General features: G+C 39.3%; 1 protein-coding gene across 1 annotated transcript in view; it reads right to left on the bottom strand.

Moving 5' to 3' along the window:
- Positions 1-24,651, bottom strand: part of WRN (WRN RecQ like helicase) — a 2,579,924-nt gene that overhangs the window by 1,903,350 nt on the left and 651,923 nt on the right. The window contains 1 exon segment of the mRNA XM_044059154.1: positions 7,006-7,114. Within this exon segment, the coding sequence (XP_043915089.1) occupies positions 7,006-7,114 (109 nt within the window).

Raw genomic sequence — 24,651 nt, 5'->3', positions numbered from 1 at the left:
AACTGGTCAATCTTTCTAAACTGTTTTGTTCTACAGAGGTAAAAATGTAGTTGTCTGTGAACATCTTAAAGGTGCAGTAACCGCTCTTCCTGGTTAGAAAAATTGGAGAAGTTAGCTGGCAATTGAATGGACTGATTCAAGTTGACCTCCACTGCCACTTAAGGCATAAAATAAGGATTGGTACGAAGGGAGACTTATGAAAAATAATGTAAGGAGGTTTAGTGGATAGAGCTTGGAGTTACAAAATCCTTTTGGCTGAAGAGACAGCCACCAAGAAGACAGTTTTCCAAGAAAGAAATTTCAAGTCACAGTCAATGGAAGCTTCAAAGGGGTTCTGTGTTAAGCCCTGGAGAACAATGGTGAGATCCCATGGAGAGGAAGAATCTTTAACCAGAGGTCGGAGTAGATAAATACCCTTCATAAAGGTTTTACATAACCTAGACGTAGCAGGAGAACCAAAATTTCCAGAATGAAAATTTGAAATAGCAGCCAACTAAAGTTTAACAGTAAAAAAAAAAAAAAAAAAAAAAAAACTAGCACGCTCCCGAAAAAGGGAGGCCTGAAAAGACAGGACAGCAGGTAAAGCTGAAAAAGGATCAATGTTCTCCTTGGTCGCCCTGTACGTGAACCTGCTTCTACTTGCTTGTATAAAATATTTTGGTAGAACATTTTTGGGAGGCCAACACAATTTCTTGAACAGGGGAAGTAAGCCCGGACCTCTGTTCAGTCACAGGAACTGGAGAAACCAAGCGGTTAGTTTGAATGTACACATGCTTAGATAACCCTCTGAAGGGTGGAGGAGGAGAGATCCTGTCTGGGTTTCAGTATCCATGCAGGATATTTCAGATGAGACCAGCGAAAGGGAAATTAAATCCGATGAGGCCAGTAGGCAACAATGACGATCACTGATGTCTTCAGCCATTTTGCTTTCTATAGAAACCTGGGGATCAGCAGTAGAGGAAGAAGAGTGTAGAGGAGACCAGGGGGCTAACTGTGAACTAGAGCATCCCTTGGGGACTCCCCCCAGTGGGAGTATTAAAGCGAAGTACCTGCTGCATTTGTTGTTCGGAGGGGAGGCAAAGAGGTCGCAGCAAGGTTGGCCTCCACGGCTGAAAATCAAGTCAGCGACTAACTGGTTGAGGGACCACTTGTGAGGGGTCAGAATGGACCTGCTGAGTTTGTCTGCAAGAATGATGGACTTTCCCAGTATGAGTCGCAAGTAGAAAGCAGTCTTAAGGTATCACCCACTCCCAGACCTTCATGGCCTCTGTGCACAATGGATACGAACAGGCTCCCACCGTTTGCTGATTTACCAAACCACAGACATACTGTGTGAATTGCAATTGCCCCTAAAGGGAGGATGTCCTGAAAGGCTTGCAATGTGAGGATGACTGCTCATCTCCAGAACATTCATGTGCAATCTGGTCTCTAAGTGACTCCACATGCCTTGGACCATCTTTCCCTAAAAATGTCCCCAACATGGAAGTGCCATGGTCACCGTGGCTGAGGGGGAAGGGAGAAGGAAAGGCCTGCTGATCAAGAAATCGTTGGAAAGAAGCCACCATCGAAAATGTTTTCTGCAAATCAGAGCAGAGAGGTTGGTAGAGAATAGACCATTAAACAGCCAGAGTCCATTGAAGTACTCACATAAAGAAGCTCACTAATGGAGCAAGCTGCTGCCATACACCCAAGAGCTTGAAGTACTGGTCTCGCTGGAAGGGTCAGAAGATCAAAGATAATACATACGTGCTCCCTCAGGGTTTGTATGCGGTGAGGTGGTAGTGATGCTCTCTGATTCGGGGTGTCTAGAAGGGCCTCAATGAGTTTCAAATTCTGCACCAGAATTAGGTTTAATTTCTGCAGATTTATGGTGATACCCAAAGGACTGGATAGTTGTAACACAATCTCTGGCCTGGAGAAGGTGATGCCTGACTGGAGTAGTTAGAAGCCAGATGTCCAGATATGGAAACACACGGAATCCTTTAAGCCTGAGGTGGGCTGCTATTACTACCATGCATTTGGTAAGCACCTGGAGGGGCTGTGATGATGCTAAAGGGCAGAGCTCTGAATTGATAATGTCTGGCTCCCAGCCTGAAGCAAAGATGACTCCTGGAGTGTCTATGTATTTTGACGTGATAGTACGTGTCCTGTAAGTCTACTGAGCACATCTAATTGTCCTTCTGCAACAGTAGTACAATGGATTGGACCATGACCATTCGGAACTTCACTTTCTTTACAAATTCAGATTGCTTAAATCCACTTTGGGTCTGAGGTCCCTGGTTATCTTTGGCACAAAAAAGGAGGAATAAGTTCTGAACCCTCATTATTCGGTCAGAACCTCTTGGACGACTCATTTTTTCAGCAGTTCTTGCATCTCTGAACTGCACACTCCTTCTGACTGGGTGGGACATCAGGGAGTTTCTTTTGAGTCTCTGACGGTTGAAAGTAAAAGGTAATATAACAACCTCTGGATATGATTCTTAGCACCCAACTGTTTTTTGTTAAAGAGGTCCAGGTATCTGGGTGCAGAAAAAAAATCGACCCAGACTACCTCCAGAGTTGAGCATTGCTTCAGGAGCACTGAAAGGGGACTGTCAGAAAAGGGTTCTATGAAGCCCTGATTCTGCAGTCCCCCTCTGCCCCTGGGAGAAGAATCTACACCGTAATCCTGGAAAGAGCCTTGGGATTTCCAGAATCAGGTCTTCTTGCCACCTAGTTGACTCCTTCAGAAGGTCCGCTGAGGAGTACAAAACTTAACTCCAATGACAGAGCCAGCTGCCCATGAGACACCTTTCGGGGAATGGGAGATGAGCCTTATGGATGAATTAGACAGGGAGGCAAGAGTAGCCAGTCAGGGAGATACTTTCTTGAAGTCTGTCGCCAACATGGTCTCTGATACAGAGTCAGAAAGTTCTTTGACTAGATCTCTCTGCAGTCAGGTAAAGTGCGCCAGGTAATTCAACACACTCAGAAAAGGTGGCTGAAGCATAAGCGTGCTTCCCAAATCTGTCCATTGCTCTGGACTCTCTGTTCAGAGGATGGACTGAGGAGCTCTGCTTAATGAGCTCCTTGGTGGCTGCCGCCACAATCATTGCATTAACAGGTGTACCCTTGGTGCAATGTGCCTGACACTGAGAAAGGACTAAGGGAAGGGGAGAAGATGGGACCAAAGGCAATAATACATTTCAACTTAACAGATGGGAGGTAGAAAAATGATGATAAATTATCCACTACAATCCTACAGCTCGAGACTGAAGTAACCACGTATGACACTGCTGGCGGCAAATGAGATCTGAGAAGGCTGGGCAAAGGGTAGAGCATTATGGGAAGAGGGAGAAGCTCGAAACCTGAAGCCTAGTCTGCAAAAATGCATCAGAGTTGGATCCAAGGGTTGGATCCGCAATCTATTTGTGAGGAAGAATTAAATAAACATAAGATCTGGAAGTTTAAGGGATACCAATGTTGTAGGTCAGGTTGTCTTGAGGTACCACTGTAGCATTCTCATATGGACTCTGACAAATGGAACCACAGCAATAGTAGATGCCACAAATCTCAAGGCTCTTAAAACTTCTATTGCGGAGTTCAGATTTAACTAAAGAAGGTTCCAAAAAACGTCTGTGAGAAGCAGAACCTTGGCCATTGGAAGGAAAGCAGTCATAAAAAGAATGTGAATTCTACAACTCAAGAATATGTGGTCTTGAAAGGGAGTCGGAATTTACTTTTTTAGGTTCAGAGTGGACCCAAGACAGCAAAGGCGACCCACAATGTACTCAAAGTCCTTCAGAAGTACAGGGAACATGAATAAACAGTTGTCCAGATAAGGAAATATTTGAATGCCGTGACAACTGCAATTCACCACCACAGGTGCTAGGCTCTATATAAATACTCCTGGCACAGTAGAAAGACCAAATGGTAAACTACAGAATTGATAATGAGAGGAAGAGACAGAGAATCTCAAAAATTTCCTGAAAAGAGGATGAGGAGAATGTGGAGATAGGCATACTAAAAAACCTGGGAAACAGTCTGAAGTCTAATTGAAACTGGGCACCAGAAGGAAGGTGTTCAGAAAGGAAGGATCCAGAATAGACCTCCAAGGAACCATCTTTCCTCGGAAACAGGAATATTCCAGAAACATTTACCACTTCGAGAGGAAGGGACAGCCTGAACAGTACCTTGGATCCAAAAGATAGATCCTGAAGGATGGGAAGCAACAGGGCCAACTGCTTTAGAGAAGGTTAATGAATGTTAGAAAAAGGAGGAAGAAATTTCCAAGACATCCTGCATCAGTTTTTGTTAATGGAGAGAACCCACTCAGAAATGGCTAATTAATCTAGAAAAGTGTGCCCTATGCAGTCATCTGATGCCCCTCTATCATTTATTCTTACTTCATTTCTGCACTGTAAACCAGACAGCGCTCTGCAGTTTCAGTCACAACACAATTTCTGTTTCTGCTGATTTTGCTACAGGGTTTCCTTTTTTAATAATGATTTTCAGTCATTAGTGATGCTGCTGAAATGGGTAATTTGCTTCAAAACCTTATCTCCATTTACATTTAAGCTGCTAAAGAGACTGAATGACTTAAATGGAATATCCCTGCATTCTAGAACTACACAATGACAATAATAGCAGCTACTCCCACAGCTTTTTTTCATGATATTTCTAACTATTTAGATAGTTCTCTCCACTTGTTCTTTCATCTGAAGGCATTGGTGATAATTTGCATGAACTCCCAACTCACTTATTCACAGCATCATTTGGTTTTCTGTGTCATGGAATGACCTCATTAGGTATCCTATGCTTGGCTAATATACAGTAGACTTTAATGCAATCATCCTCTTCTTATCTGAATCTGTAAGTTTATTTTCTCAGCTTACTTGTAGTAATAATCTGTGGAGCTGGCTAACCTTATGGAGGAGAAAGCACAAGGATCAGATAAGCTGCCTCCCAAGATCCCCAGGAATCTCATCACTATACTGACAGATTCCCCTGACAGAAATCAGCAGATTACTGGGCAATGCAAAAATGCCTGAGGACTGAAGAACAGAATGCGTGTTTCTTTGTGCTGGGCAAGAGTAAAGATAAAAATCCAGACAGCAAAGGTCTATCAACTTAACACCAGAGGCACAGAAAATAATGGAGAGAATTCTGAAGGGGAAGGCTGGTTGCTTTTCAAGAAGACAATATGCAAAATAGCAGCCAAAACTTGTTCATGGCCAGGAGTTGTTAGTCAAACCTGCTACAGTTTTATGACAAGATTTCATGTGAACTTGGCAGGGATGTAACTGCAGACATGATTTACTGAGACTTCGCCAACTTGTTCCTTTGTTATACTCAGAATATGGATATGAAATTGAAGGGGTGGAAGATAGGATCATGATTTATGACAACACTGTGGCTCCACAGTTAAGGCATGCACCTCATAGCACTAGCATCTAGGGTTCAATCCAGTATGGTTTCCATGTTCTCTCCTCATCTGCATGTGTTTCCTCCTACATCCATAAAACATACTGTTAAACTGGCTTCTCTAAACTGTCCATATATAAATATGTACATATGTAACATTTACCCTCACCCTTGTGCCTGGGTCTTGGATGAAAGGTGTCGGAGAACCAATTAATTTACCTAGTTAGCAAACAATTGAATTAAATGAATTAACTACAGCAAAAGAAAATAAGCGAGTAGATGAAAGTGGAAGTGACCTATAAATGTCCATGTCAATAGTTCACACTAACCATGCATATCCACTATGACTTAACTGGCAATTATGAACATTAGTACTGATAAATCTAGTGAACATATTTAAGTTTCCTGTAGTACAGGGTTTTATTTCCTCAGCTTACTTTTGGCTGCTTTGTAACCTTGAGCAAGTAACTTAATGAGTGTGTGTTTTGGGTAACTGGGAATTTTGGTTAGGTTCCTTAACAGTCTCTTGGACTACATGCCTAGAAATATCTTATGAACTAATCTTCACACAAGCTACAGGTTTTACAGGAGGGTGAGATACTAGACGTCTGTGCAAACAAAGTAACTATCTGCAAGTAGGCACACCCTTAATAAATTATCCATTGTGGCAAATGAGGAAAACATTCTCCTCTACTAAAGAAACTCCCAAATTAATTTTTAATTTCTCATCATACAATTCTATAACATGTATTTCTATATTATACGCAAATTACAGCTTAACATTACAGAAAATATCTTCTTGGGGAAGGGTCTGGGAGCATAGGTTTATGCATGCTCTCCATACTGAAGTCTCACTGGAGACCAGGACTCGAAGGGTGCAACCTACAATAGTAGCTGGAATAACAGATTAAGCCACATGCATAGGTGTGAGCATAGTTCATTAAGGCCCACCCCATGTCAATTCTTTACACATGAACATGCATGAGCAGGATAAGCTATGGCTTAAAATGAAATGTTCTCATCTCTTAGTATGTAAATGACAATCACCACTCCTAGCTAGCTTGACTCTCACCCCTGGAAATGAATGGGCCACAAGACTCTAGCCCAGCAGTAAATTGGTTCACAGAACAGCTGTGGGCAGGGTTCGATGAGCAATGTGTTGCGACTAGGAGAAAAAAAAACACTATTTCTCTTTATGAAATGACTTCCACTGATATCAGTAAAAAGGTCCTGCTCTTCTTCTAAAATGCGCAACTATCTTAAATTCTCACTTCAGCTGGTACAAACTCAGGCAGATGGAACCTTAGTTAAGCAAATCATCCACAGGACAGCAGCTTAGGAATGCAGCACCCCTTTCCATGATGCACAGAAATACCACTATTAAAACATAAATCCAAGCACCTCGCATCAGGAAGGAAATCCCAGCATCCTGGTGATCCCAGCATGAAAAGTGACTGTTGCCTGCACTGTCACTTTCACTGCTGATCTTTAACAATCGGGAATCAAATGACTGTTTAGGGTTGTATAATCTAAATAAGTATACAGATACTTTTACAGTAGCTGTACCCAAAAAAACAAACAAAACTGCCATGCAACACTCACCTAAGCTGAACTACTTGGTCCTCCATCAGAGAGATCAGGGGAGAAATGACTATTCCAACACTTCCTGAATACACTGGTGGAAACTGGAAACATAAACTTTTTCCATAACCTTTCAAGGAAAAACAAAAGTGAACAGTTAGCCACAGTACTTCAGGTGAAATTAATGAATTCAACTTTTCCATTAAAAATTATGAAATTCAATAGGTAGCAATGGCACTTCAGTTATCATTACTGAACTAATTCTTCAACATGCATTAAAACTATATCTCACATTTTAAATTTTATTGGCAGCCTTTCTCACAAGCAAGCAATAATGCCCGATAGGGTGGGCATTACTGGAGAAATAACGGACTACCCAGGGGGTGTTGAGAGGCCTATCATTGCAGATGGAGTATCTCTTTACCCTTGAACAGTCTAATATTTCACCAAAAATATCCGGCCTGGAGGGCATTACTGTACTTAGAAAATGAGCTGTTAAACTGGTTTGCGTTTGTTTCACTATTAACACATTTTCATACATAGATATATATATATATATATATATACATATATATATATATATATATATATATATATATATATATATTACACACACAGAGAGAGAGAGTTACATCTTTATACATAGATCCATATCTCTTTATATATATATATATATATATATATATATATATATATATATATATATATATATATATATATATATATTTTTTTTAATGTAAAAAATCCTCTGCCTAATGTTTCATAATCACTGCAGGATAAGTACTTGCTGCTGTAGGATGCATTTTACATCCAAAATATATATTACACAAGTATTTAATATCTACAAACACACACACACACACATATATATATATATATATATATATATATATATATATATATATATATATACATATGTCAAAGGAGAAAACTTCAAAGACCAATACACGTAAGGTTCATGTTAAGGCACTTTTAATTCTTGCAGCAAGGAGACAAAAACATGCAAAAATACAGAGTTTGTCTGATTAGTAACAGGAAGTGAAGCCATTCTTTTACTGTTTTATAAGACATTGCCTTCTAAAGCTGACGTAATCAAATACAAGCCTACAATATTGTTTTTCACAGTAGATATTGTTCATGATTTTCTGCTGACATGACATTACTAGATTTGTGAGAAACTTTTTGAAAAATAACATGGCCTTGGAGACCACTAGCTCGTTACAATTATTTCTACAGTGCTGTGTTACATTTCAAGGTACTCTGCTAATTCAAGCACAAAGCAAACAGATTATAGTTCATATTCTTCAAGCAGTCTTTGTTCTACTTAACTATCCTTCCTGCAGCTGTGTATGTTCTCATAGCACAAACAGAGCTAATTGTCTAAGTTTAATAACATTATAGAAATGGTATTGTTCTATTCATTATTTTCCTAACCCAGCAGAAAATCATCTGCTTCTCAGTAAATTTTCAAAGGCATAAGCAAGATTTCAGCTGTGCTGACAAAATACAAGGTCAGAAAGCATGGTCAGAAAGCATTCGCAGTTTATATGGATTTATGCAGTATGAAATAAAATAAATGTGTTAACCCTTTTGGGCTTTTAAAAGCACTAATATATACATTAATACATATTTTTCTAACATTTCCCCCCTACTAATACTTATTCAACTTTCAAAAGCATAAACAGTTTGTTTTGTCTCCTAACCTCTTCCATTCAGGATTTGCAGTTAAGACAGTCATTCAGTTTAATTTATGAAAGCATTTCAGTCTTTAACAGTTCTTCAAACTCAGTACTTTTATATAAGGTTTCAGAAACTGACATGTCTATAAAATCTTTGATCAATCTTTTCATGCAGGGGATGCCACAACAAACACATACTCCCAAACAGGAGCATACCTACACAAATGGCAATCAAGATGTTCATTAGGATGGTACCCCCACCCCCCAAACCATTTCTGGAAAAAGTCCGTCAGTGGGTTTGGGCCTGGTTTGGTCATGGCAGACACTTGCTGAATCACCTCAAGATGGTTGTCTATCTCGTGCTGGTTGTCAGGAATGTACAAACAGCACTCTTCTTGGATTAAAGCGCACGTACCACCTCTCGCCGCTAGGGTGAAGTCAAGAGCCATGCGGTTTTGAAGCACCACAGTTCTCAAAGCATTCAGTTCATCAATTACTAATTTGAGAGCGGAAAAAGTTGCATTGCTCATTACTTCGAGGAGTTTAGACAGTTTTCTCAGCTCCCAAATCGATTTCACTGCTCCATACGCTGGTAATATGCCTGCCCACGATATAACAGTATCACTCAAGTCCATATATGTCAGTTTATCTTCCATGGAATGATGGTTTCTCCAGCCCGCCTCGATTTGTCCCACTGGATTCTCAGGTTTCTTGACAGGTTTCTTGGTGACCTCTCGGGCATTTCGAATTTTACCTCGAGGCAAAACTGGAGATGGGAACCAGGTAACCCAAAAAACAACTGCCGGACCAATTCTCAGGTAACCATTTGTATGCCTTTTTGCCACACACAAAATAACAATCCTCTACCTTAGTAGTAACCTTGCTATTAACATATACTTGCCCTGCATGAAACATTTTCCTATCAATTATAGACAGTTGCTTAAAAAGATCATCATTATGTTGTACTTCATTAATTGTTTTATGCATCAATTCAAGAAATGAATCATAGTTTGTATTACAATATGAACCTGCATTATTTGCTTTAGTGTAACATTTGTAAGGAACTGTCACATTGCAGTTACTCCAACCCACCTGAACAGTATCATTTTTGTAGAAACACACATTTCCCTTCTGTGGAACAGACAAGTGCAATGCTATTTTATCTTGTGATTTAACGGTTGCGGTGTCATAAATTAAGTTTTCCCAGGTCCCATTGACCCCTAGGGGAACTGCAGTCATTAATATTCCCCCGTATGCTGTCGGTAAAGCTGTACAGATCCAACAATTCGAAACATTAAAAGTCTCAACATACACATATTTAATTGCTTGGTAAGTGTTAAAGTTTGGGTGCTAGTCTATGAGTAACGCATCACATTTATTCAGTTCAACTTGTGTGGCTGGAAAAAGGAAAGGCCACAACAAAAAGATTAGTGTCACCAGTATAGTTAACAGGATGATCATGCAATACTTCTGTGGTTGTCCTGCATTTTGTCATTTTTATTCTTGTTGTGTAACAGTAACAAGAATTTTGTCCAGTTCAAAGTTTTTCATCAGTTTGCAGTGTGTCAGGTGAATCCAAGATGATCGCTCCACAATCTTGACTGCGGTGGGTGTTGACAGTAGCACTTGGAATGGGCCTTCCCACTTTGGTGTCGTCCAGTGGGTCACCCAGACCCACATGCCTGGGACTACTGCTGCTTCCGATTGGCTGGTTTGTTCTTTATCTGAAACAGAATTTAACTGCAACAGATGTTTAGAATTCAACAATCTTTTCATATACTCAGCAAGTGTACAGTCTGCTTCCTGGTCTGCGGGCATGAGAGGTTTCCACTGAGGTATATAATACGCTCGTCCAAATAACTTCTCAAAAGGAGTCACTCCCTTAGCATTCGGAACAGTTCTCATGCTCAACAGTGCCAGGGGCAGACAGTACACCCAATTTCTATGTTTCTCCTCTATAAGCTTCCTTAACTTATTCTTCAATGTTCCATTGTGTTTCTCTACCAATCCTGCAGATTGAGGATGATACGCACAATGATTTTTTAAAGAAATTCCAAGATACCTGCTCAGCTGTTGTATGGTTTGATTTACAAAATGTGTGCCATTGTCACTGTAGATCCTTTCCGGTATGCCAAATCTAGGAATTATTTCTTTAACAAGGGTTTTCGCAACAGTAGCTGTGTCTGGATTTTTGGTCGGAAAAGCTTCCACCCATTTGGAAAACATATCTACAATGACAAGACAGTGCCATTTGTTCAGTTCTATGAAATCCATACAGATCGTATGGAACGGATACGATGGTGTAGGGAAACTCCCTTGCTTGGGTTTTAACGCCCCTTGTGCATGATGTTTATTACAAACGTGACATGACAAACAAAAATTGTTAGTATGGTTTATGAATCCATATGTTGTGAACACTCGGTTCACTAACTGTATCATCCCCCCTGTTGAGACATGGCATTGCCCATGGCTCAACAAAGCTGCATATCTAAACAAGCTAGATGGCAATATCGGTTTTCCCTCTTTGGAGATGTACAGTCCTTTCTCGAGAATTGCTCCTCGTTTTATCCATCTCTGTTTCTCAACTTGCGTAGTAAGTGTCTGCATTGTTTTCAACATTTCTAAGTCTAAAATCTCGGAGGGTTGTAATTCCTCATTCAAAAGAAATACTTCTGAAGCTGCCTGCTTTGCAGCTGTATCAGCTCTCGCATTACCTTTTGAAATTCTATCCTGTTGCTTGGTATGAGCTATGCATTTACAAATAGCTACTTTCTGAGGTAACTGAATAGATTCTAAAAGATCTAAAATAAACTGTGCATGATTGATTGGTTTGCCAGTAGATGTTATCATTCCTCGATTTTTCCACTGTTGCGCAAAAACAAGTACAGTAGAAAAAGCGTACTGGCTATCAGTAAAAATGCTCACACATATACCCTTTGCTAAGGTACATGCCCGTGTGAAGGCAATCAGTTCTGCTGCCTGTGCAGATAAATTGTGTGGTAAAGATTTTGCTTCTATAATCTCAGTATCAGAAACTACTGCATATCCTACTAGGTTCTGTCCTGTGGGACCCCTTTTGCATGAGCCGTCCACATAGTATGTCACCTCGGCATCATCCAAGGGAACATCCGTAAGATCTTTTCTAGGCAGTGTCTTTTGCTCAATTTCCTACAGGCAGCTGTGCGGTGTGCCATCTCTGCAGGAGTTGGAAGCAAGGTAGAAGGATTCAAAGTCGTGCATCGTTCAATTGTCATATGAGGTTGGCTCAACAATATAGTCATACAGGAAAGATGCCTAGCAGGAGAAAGATGTGCTACTTTTTCTTGCAGTAAAATAATCACGACTGCATGAGGCACTCTCAATGTGAGAGGGTGGAACAACACTACTGAGGCCGAAGACTGTACTGCCATTGCAGCTGTGACTACCGCTTGTACACAGTGGGGTAAAGACCGCACCACTGGGTCCAGTTATGATGAATAGTAAGCAATGAGGCGTTGCTTGTCCCCATGCTGTTGTGTTAACACTGATGTCATATAACCTTGCTTACAATCTAGAGTTTGGAAAAATCGTTTATGATAGTTTGGTAATCCTAAAACTAATGAGGATGCTATCAACCGTTTCAATTTGCAGAAAGAAGATTCTGCTTCTGGTGTTCATTGTAATAAATCTTGTGCTGCCATAGGCTTCTTATATATTAAGTTAGTCAGAGATGCAGATTCCAAGGCATAGTTTGGAATCCAGCTCAGAAAAAAATTGGTCGTATCCAGGAAGGACATCATTTCCTTCTTGGTAGTGGGTTTCGGTGCTTGCAAAATCGCTATTTTTCTGTCCTCATCTAATGTGCTACCCTCTTTCGATATTACACATCCTAGGTATTTAACTTGCTTTCTCTAAGACTGCAATTTATTTTTTTTACTTTATGTCCTTGAGTGGCTAAAAATTGTAATAACGCTATGGTATCTTCTTTGCAATCTTGCTGGGTGGGGGCTGCCAGCAGGATGTCATCAACATAAAGTAAAATCTGACTGCCTCTCGGTGGGGTAAATCCCACCAAGTTGCTTGCCATCTCTTGTGAGAATATTGTCGGACTTTCGCAATATCCCTGTGGTAGTCGCATGTATGTGTACCTTTTCCCCTGAAATGTGAATGCAAACCAATGTTGGCTGCCAGGGTGTACTGGTATCGAAAAGAACGCATTGCTGATATCTACCACAGAAAAATATTTCTGTTGAGGTTTTAAATCATTCAACAAGGTGCGTGGATCTGGCACCGTAGGTGTCCTTGGTATTACTGCGTCATTTACAGCTTGTAAATCTTGGACAATACACCATTCTCCATTTGCTTTCCTAACAGGAAATAAGGGTGTGTTACATGGTGAATCAGGAGATTCCACCAGTACTCCTTCCTTAAGTAAAGCTGCTATTATAGGTTTGATTCCTACCTCTGCATCTTTTCTTAAGGGATATTGTCTCTTCTGTGGTCTAAATGCTGACTTTGGCATGATAGTAACTGGTCCTGCTGTACGAATAAGTCCTACATCTGATTTGCCTGTTGACCAGAGAGTTTCTGGTATGCTTTGCAAGGCATTTTCTTCCTCTTTCAATAAGAGTGCTAATCAGCTGTCCTCACTAAACTGCAAGTGTACAGCTGGGTGTGTCTGTGTTATCTAATTTAACTTCTGCTTCTGTACTCCCTGTTCTGACTGTTCTAACTCTGTCTGTTTTTCCCATCTCGTGACTTTTTCTACTAAGTCTGCCCATTTTGCATTTTTGTCCTTAGTCAAGCTAACATGTGGCAATCGATTAGATTTGTAAAGTGCAAAGAATTCCTGGGGCAATTTACAGCTAACTACACTGTTCCCTTCTATGTCCCAGTACAGATTACGTAATACTAACCTGTTTGCACGGTTTCTAAACAACTCTTGCTCATATTCCTTGTCAGGTCCTGGTGTGCTACAATAATACAGAGTACAGTGCAACAAATGTTTATCAGTCTCAAGGGAGGGGAACTTGCTGGTGGCTACGTTCATCAGCTCTTCGGTTACTGCCCCTGGACCAGTCGTAACCAAGTCCTGGCTGTACCAATAAAATGTTTCACCCTCCGATCGCACTGCAAAAGTATCAATTTGTCGCTGTGCTTCCATACCCTGCATAGTTGGAACTACTGCTATACCAAATAGCTGCATAAGGTCTCTGCCCAAGAGGTTTACTGGGCATTTTGCAGAAACAACAATTTTGCTTTTCTGGGTCAATCCTGAAACAGGATCAGTTATCGCAATGTTATGGGAGAGGGGCTCTCGATACAGCTGTCCATTAGCTGCTTTCACTAATATGTAATCAGGTGACTCTGAGTTCTCTGGCAGTTTGGAGGGATGTATCAGGGTCCATGAGGCCCCTGAGTCACACAAAAATGTGACTTCCCTCCCTTCTACCAGGAGTGTGACTTCTGGTTTTGTGTCTGCTAAATAGAGCTCCAAGCTCAATAAAGCCAAATCCAATATTTCATTTTCTTCACTATCCGTGACTTCCTGCACTTCCTCTATTTCTTCTGTCACATTCTCTACTCCCTCTATCACATTCTCATTTGTCCTTTCTCCACTATCCCCTTCTAGTGATTCCCGACTATCATATAGTCAGTCCTCACCCTCCTTATCTTCCGTAGTTGCCTTCTTGTTTTTCTTGCAATCCCTTGCCAAGTGTCCCTTTTTACCGCATTTAAAACACTCCTCCCTTTTCTTTCGTCCCTCAAAGTCCTCTGATCGTTGATCAGATTGTTTGTTTCCCTGGGCATTTTTCTTGCCCTTTTTCCTGGACTGTACTACATAAACTTCTGCTCCATCTTCTACAGAAAATACTTGGGCTTTCTTTTTCTTTTTGCTATTAAAATGCCTTTCGGCATGCCTAGCATATTCAAGCAATGACTGTAATCTGCTTGTACAATGATCTACCATGTGCTTTGTGATAAAGCTGCTTATGGGTGCAATACTGCCTTTTAAAAATGCATTCTTTAACTGCTGCTCATATGGGGAATCATGTGTTTGATCTTCAGGAACCTGCATTCCACAATGGTTATTAAAACACTCTAATAATCTAGCATAATATCTGTCAACAGTTTCACCTTCTTGTTGGATGCATGGATTAATGCAAGTCCAGTCTGCCCTAGGCTTTCATTTCTCAGAGATTCGGTCTGTAAGACCTTTCACTCTGTTGTCTAGCTCTGCGCTGCTATGTGGGAGGGGCTTGTGTTCAGCATCACTGGGATTCCAGTTGCCACTGATCGTGTGCCAATCTGGTCCCACGATTTGTCTGACCACTTTTTCTACTTCTTCTCCATTCAAGTTGTAACTTAACCTCATTTCTTGTAAATCTTCTAAGAATTTTCTAAAATTAACTTTTGGATGGGGAATTCCCTCAGTGGCTTTCCGGATGTCTTCCGGAGTCCACGGTCTATACACTAGGAGAGTTGGGTCCTGTCCTTGTCCTGCCTGAGGATTAGGTACTTCTACAAGTGGGCATATTTCTTCTGGACTCACATATCGTGAATTTCTACCCATTTGATATAACTCAATGTCCCCTTTTGAGTTTCCTGCCTGTGTTCGAGACCTGGTCTCGACGGGATCTCTAACAAACGGTGTTGCTTTTGTAGTGTCTCTACTTACAGTGATAGCAGGATATCACAGGGGTGGACTAACTTGTTCACTTGCCTCATATTCTGGTAAGGGAGGTTGAGGGGCTGATGCTATTACTAAGTTATTGTCCTCTTTAACTAAAAACATTGCTTTTGAATTATTACTCTTTTGTTCCCTACGGTTTGCTTCCTCAATCCACCTGTGTGCCTGAGGAATTCCTAATTTAAGTTTCTTTTTTACCCAACCTCTGGAATCAGTTTTAAGTTGTCTGACAAGTTTTACGAGCGAGGATTTTTCTAATTTACCATCAAATTCATAATTATTAACTCATTTTGAGTAATATTTAATATTATCAGCACGCTGTGACTGCATGTATTTCGCGTCTTCGGTTAATGGCGGATTTTGGGACTTTTTTGTGCACTTATTTCCCATTTTTTTCTAACCTTTAGAATGTTACGTAACCCTGCTTATCTTTTACATGGTACCACAGGGTTTTTTATAGTCTCTCCAGAATGACTGCCTACCTATTCTGTTTCCCTGATCTATGACAAGACAGCAATCTTTTTGTCCCTGATCTGTACAAAACAAATCTCCTGACAAAACAATGCTAATCAAGTCCCTGATCTAAAACAGAAAAAGAGAAGGTAAATTCACCTTACCTGAGTTTTCATGATTGATCACCTGGTTCAAGGTAAACCCGTCCTTCAGTCACAGATCAGAGAGTGGCTGGCCTCTTTTGTATGACAATTCAGTCGGAGGTCTTTTCAGATAAGAAGAACCGATGTGGTTTCTTCCCCGCACGGTTTCAAGCCACCTGGCCTGTCTGATCCAAGGCAAAGTGAAGGTTTCTGGTCCGAAGGACCAATCTGTCAAAGGAGAAAACTTCAAAGACCAATACACGTAAGGTTCAGGTTAAGGCACTTTTAATTCTTGCAGCAAGGAGACAAAAACATGCAAAAATACAGAGTTTGTCTGATTAGTAACAGGAAGTGAAGCCATTCTTATACTGTTTTACAAGACATTGCCTTCTAAAGCGGACGTAATCAAATACAAGCCTACAATATTGTTTTTCACAGTAGATATTGTTCATGATTTTCTGCTGTAATGACATTACATTACTAGATTTGTGAGAAAACTTTTTGAAAAATAACATGGCTTGGGCGGCGCAGTGGTACAGCGGTTAATGCTGTCGCCTCACAGCAAGAGGTTCTCCGGTTCGATTCTCGGCTGGGGTGCCTTCTGTGTGGAGTTTGCATGTTCTCCCTGCGTTTGCGTGGGTTTCCTCTGGGTACTCCGGTTTCCTCCCACATTCTAAAGACATGCTTCTGGAGCATTTCTCCCCGGGCCTCCGCTGAAAACAGGATCTGTGGAACCTAGTCGGACTTTCCCGGTCAATAAATGTTAAATAAAAATAAATAAAATAAATGGCCTTGGAGACCACTAGCTAGTTACAATTATTTCTACAGTGCTGTGTTACATTTCAAGGTACTCTGCTAATTCAAGCACAAAGCAAACACAGATTATAGTTCATATTCTTCAAGCAGTATTTGTTCTACTTATCTATCCTTCCTGCAGCTGTGTATGTTCTCATAGCACAAACAGAGCTAATTGTCTAAGTTTAATAACATTATAGAAACGGTATTGTTCTATTCTTTATTTTCCTAACCCAGCAGAAAATCATCTGCTTCTCAGTAAATTTCCAAAGGCATAAGCAAGATTTCAGCTGTGCTGACAAAATACAAGGTCAGAAAGCATGGTCAGAAAGCATTCGCAGTTTATATGGAGTTATGCAGTATGAAATAGAATAAATGTGTTAACCCTTTTGGGCTTTTAAAAGCACTAATATACACATTAATACATATTTTTCTAACAATATATATATATATATATATATATATATATATAATATATATATATATATATATATATACATATAATATATATATATATATATTACACACACACACACACAGAAAGTTACATCTTTATACATAGATCCATATCTCTTTATATAGCTGCAGCTATATATATATATATATATATATATATATATATATATATATATATATATATATATATATATCTTTTTTTTATGTAAAAAAAAATCCTCTGCCTAATGTTTCATAATCGCTGCAGGATAAGTACTTGCTGCTGTTAAGATGCATTTTACATCCAAAATATATATTACACAAGTATTTAATATCTACACACATACAAACACACAGATTCTAACAGATGCATAGGCAGGCAGAAAGAGACAGGAGAGTGTTTCTCATGCATGGAAAAACTCGTACACCCCTACACATGCAGAAGCACAGAAAGACTGTCTCTTCACACAGACACATGCGCACACACACACACACACACACACACACACACACACACACACGTTAGGACCACTGTATAGACATCTCAAATGTCTCACTGTCACATGTCCCTCTAAAGCAGTTAACTGCATTACTTTTATTTATTTACCCACACCTGCTAAACTCTAAAGAGGAAAGAAAAATGGCACATCCTTACAACTGCCCACTTACTTTCACTTTGTGCTTCATAGCGGCTTAATATCAACTTGATACATGACTCTCCCTGTACGTTAATACCCACTTAAGGGTATTGCAGTTGTGATCTGCCCATTTTTAAAAATGCATTAATACTTGTTCAAACTGAACAAACACATAATGAAATGTTTTAACAGAACTCTGCATAGAATAATTAATGAACAACGCAAATGAAAATGTAATTGTTTATAAGTACAAAGGCAAGACAAAGGTAGTACATTTTGCAACATGCAATTTTATGAACAAACTTGGTGTAAAAATGAATTCCATTCAATAAATGCTGATACAGGGAAATCTCCTTTTCCACAAGGACTAATCTTGCAGCTGATTATGTTAGTAGAGAGTTAAGGGACAGAGGCTTTGCCCCCCCTTCAAAAAAAAAAAAAAAAAGAAGAACGCAGCTTTAAAATGGAACCAGAAATGTGTGTTCACTCCACTGTGGAACACCCAAAGCTATTTGCTGTCACATCAGGGATCCCAAGACAAGGCATGTAACTCTTTAAAGGAAGGGGGTACTAAGATGCTGTTTACTGGTTTCAGAGTTTGCTTTCCAATTTCCTGCCACCTATAAATGTAACCAACACTCAAACTGTTAATATTTCAGGACTTTTCTTTGATGGCAAAGTTACAGATATTCATATAGTTTTCTGCTGAGCAGCAATAGTTTCTAAATCCTATAACTGCTACTATTCAAACATTATTCACCCTCTTTATTCTGTGATTAGAGAATGGGCAAACTGTACATTGGCACACTGATTGGAGAATGAACTCCTGCCTAGCTGGGCCTCATAAACCCCTGGGCGCGTGTTAATTACACATTAACACCCCCCCCCCGGAGGGCATTACTGCTTACTTATCTGTGGCCCGGTTAACCAATGGTTATCCACAGCACAAGACAATTATAACCACAGAATAAACTTTCCCTTACCTGTCTACAGTAACAGACATCAGCAATTCAGTCTTCTTAATTTGTCAGTCAACGACAAATTTCTTAACTCTGGAAGATTTACTGCGACTCTTCTTTATAGTTTCTCTACTTCAAGTATGTATTTCTTTGTGCAGCAGTACCACAAAAACATTTCATATATCTTACCGTAGTTCTAATCAATGACTAAGGAGGAAAGGATAACCTTTGGACTATTACAAGCAAAGAAATTAAAAATACATCTAAGATTTGCACATACTTCACAATACTTTTTCATGCGTTTAGAAAAAAATGTACAATAAAGAACTCAAGATAATTTCTGCTTGAGGACTTCCTACATGGCTGTATGAGTAGTAGTTTAATTTCAGCTCTAACAGTTTGAAAACAGAATTTCAGAAAAGACAGCCAGTGAGTTTGTCTTTTTGGGTAAATTTCAGTAATTGGCTAGTATGTGCACTACATAGGTGCCAGCAGAAAAGAAATTCAGATCACAAAATGTAAGGAGAAAACACAATGGCTGGGAAGAATCTTGCAGCTGTTCAGCAAAAAGCAGTTCAAGCTACAGCTTTTATGCAAGACACAACTTCCAGTAAGCTAGAGAAAAAAATAAGTCAAATGTGCTTAGAGTTTATTAAAATAAAAGAAATAATGAAAGAGTATATCATCTCAAATAATAAAAGGCTGGAAAATGGAAAAAAGCTTTAAACAGATATTCAGATGAGCTGATAAACTTGTCTTTCGGCTTTTCCCGGTTAGGGGGTCGCCACAGCGGAACTCCGGTCCGCTAATTGATTGGCAGTAGATTTTTACGTGCTAGCTTGCCGGGCCTAACGCACAACCTTCCACAAAGGAATGCCCATTCACGCATGTCAACACACAGAAGACGCTCTGAGAATCGAACGTGCAACGTCTAACTGTGAGGCGACAACGCTACCACAGCACCACCACCTGATAAAACTGAAAAATATCAGAGGATGAAATGAAGAAAACGCTAGCTGAATACGAGACTCCAGGAAATATTTAGAAAAAAATGGTAGAATAAGAGGGCAGAGCTCATAGGGAAAACCTGAGATTTTCAGCTGTACATGAGAAACTGGAACAGACAATTTTATGAAAGCAAAAGTAAGCAAATGGAGTGGTAGTCCACAGGAGTTGTTAATTGAAAGGGCACACTGTATGTATGCTCCAAACCTGGTCATAAGAAAGCAGCCCAGACCATTAATAGAAAAGATGCAATCCTACTAGCCGAGACAGTTAATTCTGACAAAACTGTGGCAAGAAGGACAGCATACTAAAAGGAGATGAAAGAGTGTTTCTGGAAAATGATTACTTACTAGAGACCAGGCAGAAGAGGAGCAAATTTATTCCAGCAATCAGGGAATGTCAAGAGGGAGATGTGAAATTCATGTTGCTGTATCCAGCTATTTTCAGAAATTTTTTTTCCTGGAACGTCAAAATATTTCTTTTTTATGCAGAACATGCTAAGGAGGAAATAAATTCTGTCCAACAAAAACTGAGCTATCAAACAGAAGGGGATTCTGCTTCTTATTCTTCTGAAAATAAAGCCCATGGAGAGATTATGCCAGTGAAACCTTTTCCAGTGCTCCACAGGAAAATGCTTGAGAGAGAGAGAGAGAGAGAGAGAAAAACACAAGAGTTGACTAGAAGAATCCAAAGTACCTGGAAATGAGCTAAAGACTGGATGTTGGAGATGGGATCAACAAGAAGAAAACCAGCAACTCAGAAATTGATGAATAAATGTGGGATTACAGAGCATTAATTACAATTTTGAAATACAATGAAACAAGACAATCTGGAAATATTGGACTTCTTTGACTATGTTAAATTTGTAGGGGACTCCCAAAGAATGCACCCTACTTAATGTCATTAATGTTTGGAAGAACATTGACAAGAGGGTTAGAGGAAGGAAAGAGTTAATTGTAATTAAAACAAAATTTTGTTCTTAATGGTACTTTTATAATACATGACATATACTGCATTCTTTAAAATTAAAATGTTCAGTTACTTTTGTGTGTATCAGGGATACTAAAGTAAACAGGTGCCTCTAATTTTCCATTCTTTCTTTTTCTTTCTTTTTCAGTTTTAAGAAATGTAAGCACTGCAATGTGAAAAGAGAAAACAGCCTGGACAAAATAGCATAGTATAAGTACAATTTATATGGTTTTTCTCATTTCTGATGGGAACAACTGGATTAAAACACCATTGTCTTCATTCAATAACAAGTTTTAAGGAGAAGCAAATAAATAAGAGAACACTGAATACAATGAAAAGCTTTCCTCTAGCACAATTTTTCACAGAGCAATGTGGATGGCTTGTAGGGGAAGGCAGCTGTATATCTGATTCTCAGGTTTCTATGGAGAGAATCCAATAAGGGCAATATAAAACCGGAATACTTCTTTCTTTCAATGGCAGGGAGATGATGTTTTCTACATCTGGGAGACGAATACAGACAAAACAAAAACAGACAGTGCCTAGTAGAAGTAAAAGCACAGGCTATACTATACATCTTAGCATGAATAACTTTCATCATAGGTAAGTATGGCTGTCCCTCTGGGAAAACTGTTCCCATTAGCAGGGTTAAACTATTATTTGAAGCTGTACATAGTTTTGTGTATTGGTATTAAGGTAATAGTTTCTGGGGGCATTTTTTAAGGGTTTCATTAAAATGAAAAAAATCTTGTTAAGATTTGACAGTTTCAAATGGATATGTAAAGAAACAACCATATAAAATATCAAACTTGCTAAACAATATGTATTTATTTTTGTTTTACATTTGTTTACAAGGAAAGTCTGACTGGGCCAGTGGCCTGTTTTCTGCAGCGGCAAGGGGAGATGAGCTTCATAGTTATACAGAAAATACATTCATATGGAATACAATGTGATGTAACAGACAGCAACAATTAAAATCTTTTTTAACACAGGACAATAGTATGATAGGTGTGATAAAAATACAGATCCATATTGGCCATCTTAACAAAAAAGTTAACAAATTTAGCATAGTACATGTTCCAAGGCTGTAAAACACTAACCAAGTAATATGAAAGTTATACACATATAACGTTGACACAACAAAAATACACAGACTACTGGGAGGTGAGAATGGTTAGGCTGTTAAATGTCAGATGGTATACATTAAATACAAGATGCAACTGAATGGTGACTGGTGTGTGTGGTGGTACTAAGAGACAATATAAGGAGAACGTAAGTGTAAATTAGAATGGCATGAAAGATCACCCAAGATTGGAGCAGTCTCAATTGTTTTTTAGGTATTCCTTTAGATGAAATTTGAAGCTGGATGTTGTTGTAGAGTTTTGTATAAGCTGTGGTATTTCTTTCCAGGCTTTTGCTATCTGGCATGAGAATAGAGAGTCTCCAAAACTATTGTTTGCTTTGGTGACTTAAGTAGTTTATTGGAGGATTGCAGTGTATAGCTGTACTAGATACCTGAGGGATAGGTAGTTGTTCGTTTGAACAATGGTAAGAGCTATTTTAAGCTGGTTGAGTAGTGAGAGCACATTTGGTAATTCTAGCCAATTTAATAGTGCTTGTGCAGTGATGAGTTCTGTTGGGGAGGTTAGTGGCAAATTTAACAATTTTATGGTAGCAGGCCTCTAATTTGGCTAAGTAGGATTTTTTTAGGTTTGTGAAAATGGGAGAAGAATACAGAACAGTGCATAGGAGATAGGATCTAGCAATAGACTGCCTGGTGGTAGGAGGGAGGAAATGTTTCGCTCTATATAGTGAGTGGAATTTTATGTGGACTTTTTGGATGACAAGGGCTGTGTGTTTTTTGTATTTTAATGAGTTACCAATAGTGACTCCTAGTAACTTAGTATGGTCAACTGGTTCGATTTTGGTTTTACTAGATGAAAGGATATGAAAAGGGAATTGTGGCAATGAATGTCTGTTATTGGTGAAAAGCATTAGTTTTGTCTTATTTGGGTTTAAGTATTAATTTTTTTTGAGAGATATTCCTCTATATCTGCAAACGTTTCTTGAGTTTTAAGAAGGAGCTCATGGTGGGTGTGAGCTTCGCAAATGGCAGTTGAATCGTCTGCATATGGCACTATAGTAGCCTGGGTGGAAGCTAAACTGAGTGGAAGTTTGGAAGCTTGGAGAAAAGAAAGTGATACAGATCTGGAAGGTTTTCTTTAACAGTATTTTAAAAGGAGGAGAAGCACCAACATAATGGGAAAAAGCTGTGGTGGGATTTAATACCAAAAAATGTTAAATGACCATCATATCCAGCTTCATATAGGCCTATGTCTATAATGTCGAAAAGAATGGCAAAGGTGGTGCAAAACATGATAGATATGGATCGATGTGGATTTGTGGAGGGGAGGCAAGCATTTGACAACATTAATATAACGATGATCCAGAGGGAAGCAATGTAAGAAAATACTACCGTTGTTGGTGGATCTTGATATTGTGAAAGCATCTGACACAGTAAGCTGCGTTTTACGAGTAAGACAATGGAAGTATTTGCATTCCCTGATAAAATTATAAGGTCAGTTAGGCGGATATATGAAGCATTGGGCGTAAATATTAATGCAAGTTTTGTTTCAGCAGAGGAATCAGGTAGGGGTGTCCTCTTTCCCCTTTATTTGCATAATACTTAGAACCTCTGGCAAAGAAAATAAGGGACTCAGGAATATAACTGGTATGGTGGTCAAGAAAGGATTGCTTAATTTGTCAAATAATATCATCTGCAAATTAAGCAATCCTTATCTGCAAATTAAGGATTGCTTAATTTGCAGATGATATTATTTGACACCTGATAAAACCAGAAAAGGACATTTTAATGTGGTGGAACATTCTGAAACAGTTTCAAATTCTTTCAGGATACAAAATGAATGAAGACAAAACAATGGCAATAGCTATAAACTATGTATCTAAACACAAATTGGTTCAGTAATACTCATTTATGGGGACATAATAAAATGAAGTACTTAGGAGTATGGATTAAAAGGGATTCTGTTATGATGACTAAAGATATTTGGGGAAGAGACTAAACAAAAGATAATGTTGTTGTTTGTTTTCTCGGCTTTTCCCGGTTTGGGGTAGCCACAGCAGAACTCCAGTCCGCTAATGATTGGCAGTCGATTTTTATGGTGCCGAGTTGCCAGCCCAACGTCCAACCTTCAGCAAGGGCACGCCCATTCATGCATGTCTTTCGAAGGCCACTCGAACGCGGGGAGGACATGCAGACTCCACACAGAAGGCACTCCAGCCGTGAATCGAACAGGAGAGCCTCTTGCTGTGAGGTAACAACGCTATACAAAACCTAAGTTGGAAGCTCTGTTTTATGGATATGAATAGCAAGATACAAGGACTAAACATGTTTTTGGTCCCTTTATTTGTATATACAGGTCAGGTATATTTTTATCAACAACAGAAGTTGTGGACAGCAATTAATATAGAGTTGAAGGATTTGATGTGGGAGGGAACTAGGGCAAGTTAAATGGGATAAACTTATCCTTCTAATAGGACAAGGTGGTTTGGGATTACATGATTTGAAGGGCATGTCAGATCTAAACAGTTAAAGCTCCTATATAAAGCACAAGCACAAAGCTACAACTCAAACTGGAAAAGTATAAAAGTTTAAGAAACAAAGAGAGACCGATTTTGGATGGAGATCTTTAAGAACAACAATAACCATACAAAATATTATATTCATAAAGTATCAGACTGCAGATTAGAGACTGCCTTCCCTATCAAGGATTGATATCAAAGAAAAACAGTGGGATCCTAAGTGAAAGACCAGCACACAGAACAGAAGCTGCTATTAAAAAAAGGATAATTAGTAGGGCATATGAAATACATTATGGTAATTATAGGAATCAATCAGAGGAA

This window comes from Protopterus annectens, chromosome 17.part0 (genome assembly GCF_019279795.1).
Source record: "Protopterus annectens isolate FY-2018-M chromosome 17.part0, PAN1.0, whole genome shotgun sequence".
NCBI lineage: Eukaryota > Metazoa > Chordata > Ceratodontiformes > Protopteridae > Protopterus > Protopterus annectens.
This window is presented reverse-complemented; position numbering and strand designations above follow the sequence as displayed.